This window comes from Chiloscyllium plagiosum, chromosome 7, assembly GCF_004010195.1.
Source record: "Chiloscyllium plagiosum isolate BGI_BamShark_2017 chromosome 7, ASM401019v2, whole genome shotgun sequence".
NCBI lineage: Eukaryota > Metazoa > Chordata > Chondrichthyes > Orectolobiformes > Hemiscylliidae > Chiloscyllium > Chiloscyllium plagiosum.
The window spans coordinates 11,309,021-11,326,459 of NC_057716.1; the positions used below are offsets into that span (position 1 = coordinate 11,309,021).

General features: G+C 38.4%; 1 protein-coding gene across 4 annotated transcripts in view; it reads left to right on the forward strand.

The window, feature by feature from the left end:
• Positions 1 to 17,439, forward strand: part of pikfyve (phosphoinositide kinase, FYVE finger containing) — a 130,817-nt gene that overhangs the window by 91,956 nt on the left and 21,422 nt on the right. For 3 of the 4 annotated variants that reach the window (XM_043693037.1, XM_043693034.1, XM_043693036.1), the window contains 10 exons: positions 1,881 to 2,048; positions 3,129 to 3,191; positions 3,937 to 4,066; positions 5,024 to 5,204; positions 6,313 to 6,387; positions 6,505 to 6,612; positions 6,808 to 6,948; positions 7,806 to 7,932; positions 8,989 to 10,184; positions 15,171 to 15,271. In XM_043693037.1, the coding sequence (XP_043548972.1) occupies positions 1,881 to 2,048; positions 3,129 to 3,191; positions 3,937 to 4,066; positions 5,024 to 5,204; positions 6,313 to 6,387; positions 6,505 to 6,612; positions 6,808 to 6,948; positions 7,806 to 7,932; positions 8,989 to 10,184; positions 15,171 to 15,271 (2,290 nt within the window). The remainder of the gene's footprint in view (positions 1 to 1,880; positions 2,049 to 3,128; positions 3,192 to 3,936; positions 4,067 to 5,023; positions 5,205 to 6,312; positions 6,388 to 6,504; positions 6,613 to 6,807; positions 6,949 to 7,805; positions 7,933 to 8,988; positions 10,185 to 15,170; positions 15,272 to 17,439) is intronic. The other variant, XM_043693035.1, reaches the window with a different exon arrangement.

A 17,439-nucleotide genomic window follows, 5' to 3' on the forward strand; every position in this document is an offset into this window, starting at 1 on the left:
GTGCCTGCTTTTTGTTATCAAGAAACCATTCAGTTGAGGATCCTGAACAAAACGAGCCCATAGGAATTGGGAAAGCTCTTCCCTGTGGATTTTGGATGTCAATCCCAAGGCATCATTGCAGGAGTTTTTCAGGGGAGTGGTCTAGACTTAATCATTTTCACCTGCTTCTTCAATCATGAGGTCAGAATTACGGATGTTGACTGCTGATTGTGTAATATTCAGCACGGTTTGCAAATCTTCAGATTTTTGAAGCAGATGGTGTCCATAATCTGCATAACATACAGATTTGGGCTGATAGCGATTAACATTCATATCAAATAAGTGCTAGGTCATAGCCATCTCCAATGAGAGAGAATCTAACTATTGTCCTTTAACATTCAATGGCATTAACATCACTGAATCCGCCCCCACCACTGACCAGAAACTGGACTAGCAATATAAATACTGCAGCTACAAGAGCAATTCAGAGGCTAGAAGTACTGTGTTAAATGACTCCCTTGTCTCCCAATTGCCTGACCTACATTTCCAAGGTAGAAGTCAGAAGTGTGATAGAATAGTATCCACTTATTTAAATAAACGTAGAGCTAACAAAACTCAAGAAGCTCAACGTCACCCAGGGCAAAGCAGTTTGCCTGATTTTGGTATTCTTACCATAATCTTCACCATCACTCCCTTCATTATCGATACACAATGGCAGCAGCATGTACCATCTCCAGGATGCACTACTTCAACAGCACTTTCCAAACCCGTGACTGTTACCACTTACAGGACAAAGACAGCAGCTGAATTGAAACAGCAACATAACAAAGTTCCACACCATGTCCAGCGCCATTGTGACTCAGAACTATATTTCTGTTCCTTCTTTGTTGCTGGATCAAAAACCTGAGACTCCTTTCCTAACAGTGCAGAGGATGTCCCTACATCGCAAGGACTGCATTAGTTCAAGAATGCAGCTCACCACCTATTTAGGGCAATTATGGATCAGCAATAAATGCTGGTAAAGCCAGCAACAATCCATTTCCTGTGGATGAATAAAAATACTTTGTATTTTGACATGAGAATTTTGTGTTTTGGAAGTGTGGAAAGTTGGTAATCTGAACTAGTCAAACGGAATAGCTTTATAATAGCATGCAGTTTTCCAGCTGATATGGGACGTGTGTCCTACATGTGGTAAAGCAAATTGTGGTTGAAACATCATACACTGGCTAAAAGTTTAATGAGCATTGTGGAGTATTGAGGGGGAAAAAACCCTCCACAGCTTTGGGAAAGCAGATGTGGATGTTTACATGACATTTTAAATCTTATTTTCGGCTAGATAATCTCTCACAGAAATTACATAACTTTTTTTATGTAACAACGGCAATCTTTTTGAAATTTTGCCATTGTGTGGCAAAATGTAGACTTACCAGATTTTTGTGTGTCAATATCAATGAGACTGCTCACTACTCACTTTACAGTATTATCTCTCCTTGATCTAGGTCATTTAACTTTAACATACTAGTCAGCTATGCAGAGTCACCTAAATGGGAATTTGTCTAAGGTAGAAGCCAATTGATAAACAAACTTCAGATGTGAGTATGGCTTCATTTCAACTTGCAACAATCTTGGATTGCTACTAAATACCTTGGGCAAATTATGATATCACTTTTCACTCAAATTAACCACTTGCAATTTTGGGCACCTCTGCCATAGATTCATCACAACTGCTATACAGACTGCATTGGATCACAGCAAATGGAGTCGGAATTGAATACAAGTGGTTTGGGGTTAATCGTTTAAGAAAAAGAGCCATAACATGGCTTGCTACACAATTTGCATGTCATAAGCTGAAAGTGCTTTGCTTGAATTTCCACGAACACAGTCATCGTCATTTTTTACAGGCTTTTCCAGCCCTAGCAAACGTACATCAGTAAGCAGTTTTCAGTCAGTCATGGACAGCGACTCTGCAGCTTCTATCAGCCTAAATGTGGAACTGGACAATGTCAACTTTCATATCAAGAAACATTCCAAGTACCCGTATGTCCCAACACATCCAGCAGATCAGAAAGGTATGAAAGGGAGAATAAAACACAATGAAGGAGACAGTGGTAGGATTGAAGTTTAGTTCTTTACTCCAATGGTTTGGGTGAAGATAATACCCAAGACCGAGTATTTTTGAAGGTGAATCAATGGTTGACATCTTATGGTTAGTTTAGCATTTTGAACTGCAGGATTTACTTTGAAGAAAATCTCTTTTTTTAAAAAATGTTTTATTTTAATTGAAGGAGTGAACCTTAAGCCTGTGAACATTGGACTGGCTTTGCACCTTGGCTTGCCAATAAAACAGTCCACATTATTTTTCCTCTTGTTTGCTGCCTCCTCCCTCGGCCCACCGCTTTATCATTAGTCCCTCCAGAAAAAAAGTAGTTTAATCTTTGGTGCTGTAGTTTGTTCCAGATTTGTGCATGATAATCATTTTTAATTATGCTTTGCAGCCAGCTTCTGCATGGTGACTAACCTGGCACTTTGAAATGACATGTCATTTTCTGTTTGCTATGCTGGATACCTTCACATTATGATCTTTTGTGCCGTATTTATGTTCATCTTTTTTTCATCCTTTCTTGGCCTGACAGTTTGAACTGCAGTCACTACATTCACTTACAATCACGATACTGCCGCTGTTCAAATGTTTCTTTGTACTTCAGTCTCCCTAAGCTAATGTAATTGTTGTTGCAAGGCACCCTAATTTGCTAAGAAACATGCATCTATGATTTTGGTATTGTCTTCTCTCATCTTGTTGTGCTGTATCAAGTTTTATCTAGTCTCCTCTGTCTGTTGTTTGATTGCTGACTTTTGCACACAATCCTTAGTTTTAAAAAGGTCATTTTGGTGTATATAGCTAAGACTAATGGTTTAGTATTTTGTATTTTTGCATGTTACAGTACACTTCTATTAAATTAAAAGTACTCAAACTTTGGTTCGTGTTAACAAACTGCCTTTGTTGCATTAATATAAATAAATTATTTAAATAAAATGCTGGTTTCAACTCTAGAAATATTTGGGTGTGTGGATTTGCATGCTGTGGATGACAAATGTACAGCTGTTAGTGTTACAACTTATTAACCCATGTCAATTATATTCTTTGTCAGAGTTCTTAGTTTCTGAAGATGGAGTGCAACAGGTTATTGGCATAAGTGATGCTTTTATTAAAGGTAAGTAAGCATTTCAGTATAACACTTATAAAGAATCAAATTACAGAGTGATTTGTTCAAAGGATTTATAACTGTGAATATGAATTTTCCTTAAGTGGCTGAATGGTATGAGTAAGGTTCAGAAGGTACACTGTTCGTTTTTACTTGTAGGAGTTTGATCTATTAAGTTTACACACTTCTGAGACAGAAAGTTTAAGTTCATCCCAAAATTTTGGAATTAATTTAGGTTAATACCAAATAAAGTGCCTCTTGTTTTTTTTTAAGCTAAGACATTCCTGTGTACTTTCTAAGTGAATGTAATCAATCTTGGAACCCCGTTTTAAAGAATCCCTTTTAGTATATCAAAGATCATCATCAGCAAAAACATTGGTAATCTGGTTATTTGCTGTTTGACTGACTTTACACAATTTACTACTGTTTATAACTGACTGTGCTTTGAAGATAATCAATTTGTTAAAACACTTTTTTTAAAGCACCCCAAAGTCATGGCATAAAATGTTATGACCACCAGACATCCCAAAATACTACAACCATTGATGTACTTAGAAGTGTACTCATTGGTTTAATATAGAAAACATACTAATTTTTACACAGCCAGCTGCCACATTGTGATGGTCACCATTTTAATCTGTTTGTTGATGTTGAATATTGGGTGAATTTAAAATATACTGAAATAAGAATCAAGATCTTCATTTCTGATTGTTCCTTCCAACATATGTTTTAAGTTATTTCTCCATACCTCCAGAATCTCTCTTTAATCGTCGTGTTGAGGAAAAATCCAAAGATCTTCTCTTTACACCACTTGGTTGGCATCAAGGTTCCCTGGAACATCTTCGGGAAGAAAATGGCGAGAAACAAGCAATGGAGAGATTACTGTAAGTGCATATAATCCAAGTTTTCCAAATAAAAGCTTGCATTGTTCAATGTCAGACTGTAATAATAGATGCAATCTCCTCCTCTCGTAAATTAGGTAATCTTTTGTTATTCGATGCAACTTTTATATTTAAAACACACAAAACACTGTTTAAAATCTTTGCTAACACATTTGGTGTGGAAATAAGTGGAAAAGCAAACTTCTGATTTGATTGATTGTCGTCACATGTACCTAAGTACAACAAAAAGCTTTGTTTTGCGAGCAGTCCGGGCAGATCATAGCAAACAAGGACATATCGATCTTGGGGTGCTTAGAAAGAGTGAGGCATACAAGGTTAGAGGTGCACAAAGCAAGATCAACATTAGCAAAAACATGATTAGTAATTTTTACGGACTTAGAATTTAGATTTTAAAGTGCAGAATGTTTATAGGAAGTGTGAGAATAAGATCTGCTGTAGAGAACTCACAAAGAATCACCCAGTGCTGGCTCTATCTTGATTCTTGGGGATTTTAAATATATATCGACTTTGCAGTCAATTTAAATTGAGTTCAATATAAAAGAAATCAAACACGCATTTAAAGTTGGTAAGCAATAAGTAATTTGTGTGAAGGTTTAGCCCCTCTATATGTGAAAAATATATTGTTAATTCATAGCTGCCCATTTCTTGTCATTTCTATTTTCACAGACATTTGGGTTTTCAGGAAACTTCATTTATGTATTATTTTGAAAGCTAGAGTTTGTATTATGTTTACTTTAATAATTGCTACATTCTAAGCATAATTCTGATTTTATATTGGAAAGTAATTTTAATATTTATTTGCTTTTGATGTATGCAGTTTTCAGTTTAAATTTACATTGCAGTAAGAATATGGAAAATTTGAAAATTAATATTTTTATTGTATCTGTTGGTTGACAATATTCATTGACTTCTATTTCCTATCATCACTTTCACATCCAGTTCAGCTAACCATGGCCATATGATGGCCTTGTTGCAGCAACTGTTATATAGTGAGTCCCTCTCACTGTCCTGGAGAGACATAATTGTTCCTGTGGTCCGCCAGGTTGTACAGACTGTGCGTCCAGATGTCAGGAACAATGATGATGACATGGATATCCGCCAATTTGTTCATATAAAAAAGGTATCAAATGCAGAATGTGAGTCTCACATGCAGCACCACCCAAACCCACAACCACTTCCATCTAGAAGGACAAGAACAGCAGACAGATGAGAGCAGTACCACCTGCAAGTTCCTCTCCAAGCCACTCAACATGCTAACTTGCAAATATATTGCTGTTCTTTCACTGTTGTGAGTAAAATCATGGAATTCCCTCCTTAGTGACATTGTGTGTCTAGCTACAACCAGGTCAAGAAGGTAGTTCAGCATGACCTTAATGGTAACAAGGGACGGGGAATAAATGTTGGCTAACCAGGGATGCTTGTGTCCCATGGGTGAATTAAAAACAAAATACACATGCATATTACCATTGGTTTAAAAGATGTGTTCTGTTTACAACAATTCATGTCACCGCAAACCATTCAAAACAAAAATCAGTCTACTCGCTGGAACCTCTAATTGTTTTAGTTTTAGTTATTAGTTGTCAGCTGTAGCTTGATGGGTAGCGCATTTTTTGAGTCAGAAGGTTCTGTGTTTAAGTCACATTTCAGGACTTGAGGACAAAAATCAAAACTCTAGCTCCAGTGAACATTATTGGAAGTGCTGGCTCTGAGATGAGTCAACTGCCTTTATCTATGACCTCATCTATGGACCTAAATGATCCCATGCCACCATTTCAAGAGTGGAATCCGTGATGCCCTGGACAATATCCCTCAATGAACATCACAAGAAAATAATTTTGTCATAACCACATTGCTGTCTATATGAATTTGCTGTGCAAATCTTGGCTGCCCTGTTTCCTACATTGAGAACAGTTTAAAAGCACTTGAATGTTCCATGTTCATAATAAATATTATGTAACGAGTGAATAATAAAATCATAAATGCAAGTCTTGTATGCACTTTTCAAATAGGTTAATGATTAAACTAATTTTAAAATGATCTTTTCAATTTCGAATAACAAATAGATCTAAACAACAACAGAAATTGCTGGAAAAACTCAGCCTGTCTGGCAGCATCTGTGGAGAGAAATCAGAGTTAACGTTTCGGGTTGAGTGACCTTTCCTCAGAACAAAATGGATTTGTCTACTAAATATGAAATGTACCCCAACATTTGTTTTTCACCTTTTCAGATACCAGGTGGTAAAAAATTTGATTCTGCAGTGGTTAATGGGTTCGTTTGTACCAAGAACATAGCCCATAAAAAGGTACCAGTGAAATTTCAGTCTTCTACCAATTACTGTGTGTGTTCAAAACTTCGTTACTTGTAATATTTGTGCTCCTTTCTATCCTTTTAATACAACTATTGTTCTAAAATTACTCAGATGAATCCTCACATAAAAAATCCAAAGATTCTGCTGTTGAAATGCTCCATTGAATACCTGTATCGAGAGGAGACGAAGTTTACATGCATAGATCCCATTGTCCTACAGGTTTGTGTTTTAAATTGTGTTAAAGATTGTTTGTGAAAGTAAGTCACTGCTGTTATGTATTCCTAAATACTATTCTGCATTTGGATGCAAGTTAGTTGCATTATATTGCACAAAGTTCATTTTGGTTTTCTGATCTTTTAATCGTATATAGTTTATAAATCACAGAGTAACTGCTATCCTCATTGTGGTACTTAGGAAAGAGAATTTCTGAAGAATTATGTGCAGCGAATAGTGGATGTTCGACCAAATCTGGTTCTTGTAGAAAAGACTGTTTCTCGTATTGCTCAAGATATGCTTCTGGAAAATGGAATTACCTTAGTGATAAATGTAAAACCAGTAAGTTTCCTAACTTTGTCAGTCAGCATTTAACATTTTGACATTTTGATAATACATTACATATACAAATTCATATGGTTCATGCTTTTGTTTAATATGAAGGAAATCAACTGCTATGTAGATGTTCAAAATATGTTTGGGTTGAATCAGCGTTTCAGAGATTTTTTAGATTAGATTAGATTCCCTACAGTGTGGAAACAGGCCCTTCGGCCCAACCAGTCCACACCGACCCTCCGAAGAGTAACCCACCCAGACCCATTCCCTCTGACTAATGCACCTAACGCTATGGGCAATTTAGCATGGCCAATCCACCTGACCTGCACATCTTTGGATTGTGGGAGGAAACCGGAGCACCCGGAGGAAACCCACACAGACAAAGGGAGAATGTGCAAACTCCACACAGACGGTCACCCAAGGCTGGAATTGAACCTGGGACCCTGGTGCTGTGAGGCAGCAGTGCTAACCACTGAACTACCATGCCGCCCCAAATTTTGAATTTGTATAAAGTTGATTCCTTTTATTGTGAGGTATCTTTTTCAGTGGCATTTTGAAGAACTTCACAGCAATTCATATGTTGCAATCTTAATACTACTGGCATTGTTTCAAATTTTATTTGGAAAAAACATGATTGATCTAGCTGAATTTCCTCTGGCTAACCTAAGGACAATATAGTGAATTGTGCATACACACTGAACCACTGATTGGGTTGACAAGCAAAAAAAAATCAAAATTAGCAGATAATTTATAATTTATTATCATTTTTTTAATGGGGAGAAATGTGTGTGGTGTACATAGTGTCAAGGTTTATTTCTATGAAAATTGATGACCGTGATCAACCTGTTCGTTTCTGTGCGTAGCAAGTGCTAGAGCAAGTGAGTCGTGTTACCCAGGGTGATTTGGTCATGTCAATGGATCAACTTCTTACAAAGCCTCGCCTTGGAACATGCCATAAGTTTTTCCTTCAACCATTCCAACTACCTAATGGTAAGTAATTTTGCATCTTGCTTCTACAGGATCATTTTTGCTCTTCTTCTGAGGGTGGACATGTGCTGTGGTTGCATGAGTTCTGTGGTGTCATCATTTCACCTTAGAAGGTTGTGGCGATGAAACCTTTCTTTTCGCTCGTTTAATGTGCCCGCCCTTATCCTTCACCATCTGCATGCACATGCACACATAAATCACCTACCCCTTTCAGAGTATGATTACATTAAATAGGAATTTTTTAACTTAACATCTTTAATATCTTGCCAAGTTAGTGGTCTTACAGATAACTAGGCACAGACTAGATATTGAATCAAAGTTTTACTTCTCTGTCTATGTTGCTGTCTTTCGTGCAATAAATGTCTGCAAAGCCATTTTTTGAATTTTTATTCATTTGCCAATTTGGGAAAGTTTCAAATAATTAAAAATTTGACTAAATTTCAGGGTACTATTGGGAGATTATTATAGCTCAATGTATTATCATAATCTGTTCTTGGAAAACTACAATGCTCTTAATTAAAAATTGTTCTGTTTGTAAAAAGCAAAAATATTCAGTCCTGCAAGACAAAAATAGACATAACAATTTATCATTCTTTTCATAAGGGAATTTTTGGGGCAGACTATTTGCTAATCAGTTGATTCTATCTGCAAACCAGTATTTTCACTATTTGGTGGGACTATTTGTAATTCCAAACGTTGGTATAAACTGCCAATATAGAAATTAATGGAATGTGGCATTGTGCCAGATCTTGCTTTAATTCCCATTCTGCCTGGCATATTGAGTGATTTTTCAATCTGCTGTGAATCACAGAATTATAGAATTTACAGTATGGAAGGAGACAATTTGACCCATCATGAAAGGCCTCATACTGGATTACTTTAATAGTTTGGCAAAAAGCAACACCCTGAACAATTTTTTTTGAAAACTAGACATCAAATGCATTTGCAAATTGGTCAGGATTAAAAAGTGCTGGTTAGAAGCTTGTATATGTGGATGTCTTTGCAACATAACAGACAGTTTGGACACATCATTAATTTATTTGTATTTTCTCCACCTAGGTCATGCAAAGACACTCATGTTTTTCGAAGGTTGTCCCCAACATTTAGGCTGTACTGTGAAGCTGAGGGGTGCTTCGGAATACGAGTTAGCAAGAGTGAAAGAAATTATTATATTCATGGTCTGTGTAGCTTATCATTCTCAGCTGGAGCTTTGTTTTCTTATGGATGAGTTTGCTATGCCTCCAAGTTTATCTAAAAGTGGATCAATTCATTCCATTATTGATGGTGAGACTGCTGAAAATGATGGGCTGGACTTGTTTACTGATGAAAACTTCGGCAGTCTTTCCAAAGACTCTGATGATCCGATTGAAGACATTTCCTTGGGATCTGAGTTTGCTCCAACTGCCAGTTTTGATTATCCAAAACATAATACATTTTGTGAAGGAGAGAAACCATTGAGAAGAAGTGTTTCTAGGGACAGCATTTTTGTAAAACCTGAGGGTCCCACACCTGATATGGCCCCTCCGGATTTCGAGACGCCTTTTCTTGACCCTCCTTTGACATCTTCTGTCCATGCACCTGTAATAGACTCCATGTTATCTGAAAGTAAGAAAGACCAAGGGCCTCCAGGCACGTACCGTGCATTCTTACATGACTCTGAACCATCTATAGGAAACAGGCCTAAACGTTTCCGTGATCCCCTTCAGGATGATACCGATCTGTTCATTACTGAACATGTTACTTCCTCTGAAGACAGGTTGAAATCCTACTCTGTTGCATTCAAGCAGGAGCTTAAGGATGTCATTCTTTGTATATCTCCTTTTATTACTTTCAAAGAGCCTTTCCTGTTGACGGAGAAAGGTATGAAGTGTCCAACAAGAGATTACTTCCCAGAACAAGTCTATTGGTCCCCTCTCTTGCACAAAGATATTAAAGAAGTAGAATGCAGAAGGAAGAAACAGCTACTAAAAGACTTGACAAGCCTTCAGAGTCTTAATGGCAATGTGCAGGCAAAAAGCAGTCAAATTCTTCCATCTCATGATCTGCTAAGTACCAGAATAACTCATTCCTTAGGAAGTAACCAAAGCTTGTCAAAGCTTTTAGCTGATTATCGAGCTAGAGGTGGTAGAATAAAGAACAAAGTAGAAGATCATTTTTTGCAGAACAAAGAGGATAACAGTAAATCAGCCATGAAAGATGGGGAAGAGGAAATCCAGCGAGGACAAACCCAAAATGAGTTTGCGTGGGCATCAAAGGTAAGAAAGTTTTTTTTTTCCCTGGTGAAAGCAGCTTCTTTATGACATATGATTAAATTTTCAATCAGCTACTCAATTTTGAAAATATGCATTGAATGCAAGACAGATCCAACCAATGAACAAATAGTACAAGCTGCAAGAAACACTCAATAGTTTTGGCAACATCTGTGGAGAGAAAAACAGCTGGCAGTTTAGATTGATGCATCTTTCACCAGATCTGTGCTATTACCATGCCTTTTGATCTTGCGCCACCAATGCTTATCATTTAATTTCTTTTGTCTTCTGCCCTGTGACAGACTTGCCTTTTTATTCTCTCTTCCTACAATCACATCTCCTACCTGTTGAAAACCTATCATGTTTTGAATTTTAACCAGTTCTGATGGGTCATCAATGTGAAATGTTAACTCTGATCCCTTCTCTGTAGGTGTTAACTGACCTGAGCATTTCCAACATTACTTCTGGTGTCTCCCAAATAATTTATCCTTTTTCCCCCCTCCCATACTTCCTTCCTACTTGTTTCTACTCAGCAACAGTACAATCTCAGCTTTTTATATGTGTACTTATAGTATGAAGATTTATCTTGCCACCATCCCTCTTGACTCCTTTACTGTTGCTAATTCTTCAGAGTGCTTAATTAAAATACAGAATTTGAACAACAACAATGTACGTTATTTAAATATTGGGAAAACCACAAATATACCCCCCTCCCCCAACCACCCAGCTTTTCTGGAGGCATATTTCCTCACTGTCTAGCTTACAGAAAGATTGGTCGGGTGGTTAACAGAGAGGTTGAGTGTCATGGGCTACAAGAAGATGTAAATGGGATGAGTAAATGACAGAGGGAATGTAACCCTGAAAAGTCTAAGGACATACACTTCAAAAGGAGTAATTTGACAAGAAAGTATTCGACGAACAGCATGACACAAGGAAGTTCTGTCGAATAAAGGGAGTTTGGCGTGATTATCCATAGATCTCTGAAGGCTGAAGGGCATATTAATAGGATTGTGCAGAAGGCATATGCGATGCTAACCTTTATCAGTTGAATCATAGATTACAAAAACAGGGAATGTCATGATGGAATTGTATCGAACTTTGATGAGACTACAGCTAGAGTACTGGTCACTACATTGGAGGAAGGATGTGATTGCAATGGACAGGATGCAGAGGAGATTCACCACTATGCTGCCTTGGATGGAAAATCTCAGTTGTGAGGAAAGGTAGGGTAGGCTTGGGTCATTTTAATGGAGCAGAGAAGACTAAGAGGTGATCTGATTGAGATGTACAAGATTGAGGGTCACAGAGAGAGTTGGTAAGGAGCAGCTGTTCCCCTTAGTTGAAGAGTCACTTGAGGGGACACCGGGCTCAAGGTGAGGGGCAGGAGGTTTGGGAGGATTGTACTGAAATACTTTTTTACTCAGAGGGTAGTGACAGTCTGGAATATGCTACCGGGGAAGATGGTAGAGGTGAATTGCTTCACATCCTTTAAAAAGTACTGGTTGTGCACTGGACACATGATAACATTCAAAGCTGTTGATCAAATGCTGGTAAATAGGATTAGGTGGAAGGTCAAGTGTTTCTCACGTATCTGTGCAGACACGATGGGCCGAAGGGTCTCTTCTGCACTGTATGATTCTGTGACTGCATGATTCCATGAAACATACTGTTCTAGACCTTTTATCCCAGATTCAGTTCCATGAACACAGATCTAACTAAGGCTGTCTATTTTCCCTGTCATTGCTAAATTCTGCCTCGTTCTCAATTTACCTGCTGCTGCAACACACATTTGTGCTTTTGTTAACTGTAGATTTTACTATTCCAGTGCCTTCCAATGGTAGTGGCAATATGGTTAGACGAGTAACCCAGAGGACTTGGCTAATTCTGAGAGGCATGGTTTTGAATTGCACCATTTGACTCAAGACACGCCGCAATATGGTTGACTCTTAATGCCTTTTGGAATGTACTAGCAAATCAATCAATTGTATTAAAATGCTATGAATCTGAAAAGATACAGGTCATTCTGCTATAACATGAGTTTCGTTAACAAGAATTCGCCATAACATGATTGATGAATTGGCGACACTTTCTAAAGCGCGACATTTTAAAGTGTGTATTGGTTATGATGTGATTCCGACCCTATTAGTTTAAATGGTGATGCTAAATAGCAATTTTCTTATGACATGAGATTGCACGAGAATAGAACTACCATGTTATAGCAGAACTGATTGTAAGATATTTATGTAGCATCCTGAAACTACATGCAATTGGAAAGCGTTGCAATTTACCAATGGCCGAAAATATAGTGCAAAATAGTATGATCATGGATAAATTTCAGAGCTCTCCTAAATTTGGTGAATTAATGTGCCAGATGTGGCTTACAATATGTTTGCAGACATATGATAAACACATTAAAATAATGTTCCATGTTTTTGAATATATTACATTTTCTGCACTTAGCACAATTAATTTGTTTCCCTCTGAATTGCTTTAATAAGCTGTCTTTAATTTTGCCATTGCATTAGAAAAGTTTTATACCAAAAAATCTGAGTAGCCACCAGGATTAGGAAATTCAAAACTAATAAAGCCACTTACAGTCAGATTGTTTTGGAAAAAAGTATTCTAAGAGAAATTGAGAAAACCCTCCATCGAGTCGTGTGGAACTGTCACCTTTCTTAATGGGACAGACTTCGAACAGATCCAGTAACTTGAGATTGGGCATCCATGAGGCACTGTGAGCAATCAACAGCAGCATAATTGTACTCCAACACAATCTGCAACCTCATGGCCCAGCATATCCCCCACTCAACCATTTCCATCAACCCTGGTTCACTGGAGAGTACAGGAAAGCATATCAGAAGCAGCACCAACATACCTAAAAATGTGGTGGTGTCCTGGTGAAACTACTAATAGGATAACTTATCTGCCAAACAGCATAAGCAACAAGTGATAGACAGATCTAAGCGATCCCATAACCAGATCTGAGTTCTGTAATCCTGTCACATCCAGTCTTGAATGATGGTGGACAATTAAACCACTCGCTGGAAGAGGAGGTTCCACAAATATGTCCACTCTCAATGATGGAAGAGCCCAGCGCATCAGTGCGAAAGATAAGACCAAAGCTTTTGCAGCAATCTTTGGCCATAAGTGCCAAGTGGCCTCCTCCAGTGGTCCTCAGCATCACAGAAACCAGTCTTCAGTCAATTCAGTTCACTCCATGTGATATCAAGAAATGGTTGGAGACACTGAATAGTGCAAAGGCAGTGGGCAATGTCAACATTCTGGCAATAGCACTTTAAAGTGTATACTCCAGAACGTGCCACTCCCCTAGCTAAACTCTTACAGTTGCAATATTGGCACCTACGTGATAATGTGAAATATTTGCCCAGGTATGTCTTGTATACTAAAGCAGGACAAATCCAGCCTCACAATTACTGCTCTACCAGTCTACTGTCAATCATCAGTAAAGAGATGAAAAGTGTCATCAACAATGCTATCAAGCAACTCATGCTCAGCAGAAACCTACTTATTGATGAATGGTTTGGGTTCTGCCAGGGCCACTCAGCTCCTGACCTCATTACAGCCTTGGTTAAGAGATGGACAAAAGAACTGAATTCCAGAGATGAGGTGAGAGTTGACATCAAGGTCACAGTCAACTTAATGTGGCATCCCCAAGGGGCCTTAGCCCCTGAAATCAATGGACATCAGGGCAAATTCTCTGGGGTCATAACTGGCAGAAAGGAAGATGGTTGTGGTTTTTGGATGTCAGTAATCTCCACTCCAGGACATCTCTGCAGGAGTTCTTCAGGGTAATGCCCTAGGTACAAACGTCTTCAGCTGCTTCAGCAATGATCTTCCTTCCATCATAAGTGAAGATGGTTGCCAATGATTGGACAATGTTTAACACTATTTGCAACAACTCAAATACTGAAGCAGTCCATGTTCAAATGCAACAAGGTCTAGACCATATCCAGGCTTGGGCTGACAAGTGGTAAGTGAGAAGAGACCATCTAACCACAGTCCCTTGTCATGCAGTGGTGGTATAATCTATCAGCATACTTGGAGTTAACGTTGACCAGAAACTCAATTGGACTTGCCATATAAACGCTGGCTACAAGGACGGGTCAGAGGCTAGGAATGTTGTGGCAAGTAACTTGACTCCTGACTCCCAAAACCTGTCCATCTTCTACAAAGCATAATTCAGGAATGTGATGGAATACTCCTCACTTGCATGGATGGGAGCAGCTTCAAGAACACTCCAGAAGCTTGACACCATCCAAGCAAAACCGTCTGCTTGCTTGGCATTGCATCCACAAATACCCACTCCCTCCACTACTGACAGTCAGTAGCAGCAGTGTGTGCTATATACAAGATGCACTGCAGAAATTCACCAAATATCCTTAGATAGCATCTTCCAAATGTGCAATCACTTCCATCTAGAACGACAAAGGCAGCAGATACATGGGAAAATCACCACCTGCAAGTTCTCCTCCAAGCCACTCACCATCCTGACTTGGAAATATCTGTCCCTGTCACTGGGTTAAAACCCTGGAATTCCCTCCCTAATGGCATTGTGGGTCAATCCATAGCACATGGAATGCAGCGGTTCAAAACCAGCACCACCTCAAGGGCAACTAAGGATGGACAATAAATGCTGGCCAGCCAATGATGCCCACATCCCACAAATGAATAAAATAAAAACTTAAGATAAAATTTTATAACAGAAATCCGGTCAATTAAATTTTCGCTTCAATAATGGCTGACCTGACGGTAAAATAATCATGACTTTGTCATTCACTTTTATTGGTTGAGGAACCCATTGAATGAACATGTGGATCCAAAACCTATACAAACAATGGCAAGTTTGAGAACTGAGTCATCACTGGTGTATGAGCATGATGCTTTGTGTCTGTGTCAACCATTGAAATGAATACAGGATTTTTGACAAATAATAGGAATGTGTTTGTCAGGTCTTTTATTTTTGTTTCTCAGGTGGACTGTTTGAGCCCAGCAAACCATCAGAAACTTTGTGTTCTCTTCAGTAGTTCCTCTGTTCAGTCAAGCAATGCACCAAACCCATGTGTTAGTCCATGGTGAGTAAACATTTTGCTTTGACTTTTTGAAGTCTTTAACTATTTTAGGAAAACTTGCTGCAAATTTGAGATCAACACTGGTTATGATACCAGGACTTCAGGAGTTAAGTTATGAGGAGAGATTATCCAAATTTGGCCTCTCTTCAGAATTCAGAAGGTTAAGAGGCGATCTGATCAACGTCATCAAGATATTAACAGGAAGAGACAGGGTAGATAAAGATAAACTACTTCCACTAGTTGGGGATTCCAGAACTAAGAGGCATCATCTAAAAATTAGGGCAAGTCCATTCGGAAGACATGTTAGAAAGTGCTTCTAGAGAAAAGGGTGGTTGATGTTTTGAACATTTCCACAAATAGCAGTGTATGCAGCATCAGTTGTTAATTCTGAGGTAGAAACATTTTTGTTCAGCAAAGACATCCAGGGGTATGGGCCAAAGGCAGTTATATGGAATTAGTCCACAGATCAATCTTGATCTCATTGAATGGTGGAACAGGCTTGAGGAGTTGAATGGCCTATGCCTGTCCCTCTGTATGTTGTTTATTTCCTGCTTAAATGTGCTGCCAATGCCCTCCCATTCCTTGTCCCTTGTTCTTCATTTATCAGTGAATTTAAAAAAAAATAGAAAAAAAATTGCAATGTAAACAGTATAAACATTGGCAAGATAGAAAAATGCATAAATTTGTTGTTGGAAGTCTGGTATTTATAATTGTTTTGCATGTGCTGCTTTCACTGTCCTTTTATATATGCAGTATGTTGTTTAATATGTATTGTGCAGTAATAACATGGAAAGAAGAAGTTTTGTAGGAACTTTGTACCAGTCATGTATGGAAACTGAAGTCTTGCAGAGATGTGTAAAGGTTGAATGCTCACTATCAGGTAGAAACTCCATGAAATTAATACCCAGGAGCATGTTGGGAATTATAATCAGTTTGAATAAGGCCCACAAATATTTTAATTTTGTCATTTTTTTTGTTTTAATTCCCTACTTCAGATGCATCTATATTTGTAGCACTGTATACACCTGAGTGTTGCTTCATTCAAATTATCTAAATTCCCATTTTGTATAATTATTTTTGTTCACCTCAAAATATTGAAATGTCTGTAAAGTAAACATTGATGGAATTAAGAGTACCTTTGACTAAAATTTGCTTTCAGTGCAAAGAATGACGACTCACCGATGACCTTAAATAAAATCTTGCTGAGAGATCTAGTCATAAAGCTGTCACCTACTATATTGCAGTGGCTTGTAACATACTTCAGTATGGATTCCCAACTTGGTCTTACTGTGATATCACCATGCTATCCAAGCAACCAATCTCATTAAAGAATTCTTAGATAGCTAGCCAAGAAATGAAAAGCACAAGTTAAATTCCTCTTGAAAATCTTATAAAGAGAAAACTAAAGATTGGAAATAAATGTTTGAAGGCATAAATTGAAGTAAATGTTTCATAGAGTCTTAGAGTCATAGAGATGTACAGCATGGAAACAGACCCTTCGGTCCAACCCGTCCATGCCGACCAGGTATCTCAACCCAATCTAGTCCCACCTGCCAGCACCCGGCCCATATCCCTCCAAACCCTTCGTATTCATATACCCATCCAAATGCCTCTTAAATGTTGCAATTGTACCAGCCTCCACCACATCCTCTGGCAGCTCATTCCATACACGTACCACCGTCTACGTGAAAAAGTTGCCCCTCAGGTCTCTCTTATATCTTTCCCCTCTCACCCTAAACCTATGTCCTCTAGTTCTGGACTCTCGGGTACACCTGATCAGGTCCTGGGGATTTATCCACCTTTAACCGTTTCAAGGCATGCGGCACTTCCTCCTCTGTAAACTGGACATTTTGCAAGATGTCACCATCTATTTCCCAACAGTCTATATCTTCCATATCCTTTTCCACAGTAAATACTGATGCAAAATATTCATTTAGTATATCCCCCATTTTCTGTGGCTCCACACAAAGGCCGCCTTGCTGATCTTTGAGGGGTCCTGTTCCCGAGTTACCCGTTTGTCCTTAATATATTTGTAAAAACCCTTTGGATTCTCCTTAATTCTATTTGCCAAAGCTATCTCATGTTCCCGTTTTGCCTTCCTGATTTCCCTCTTAAGTATACTTCTACTTTCTTTATACTCTTCTAAGGATTCACTCGATCTATCCTGTCTA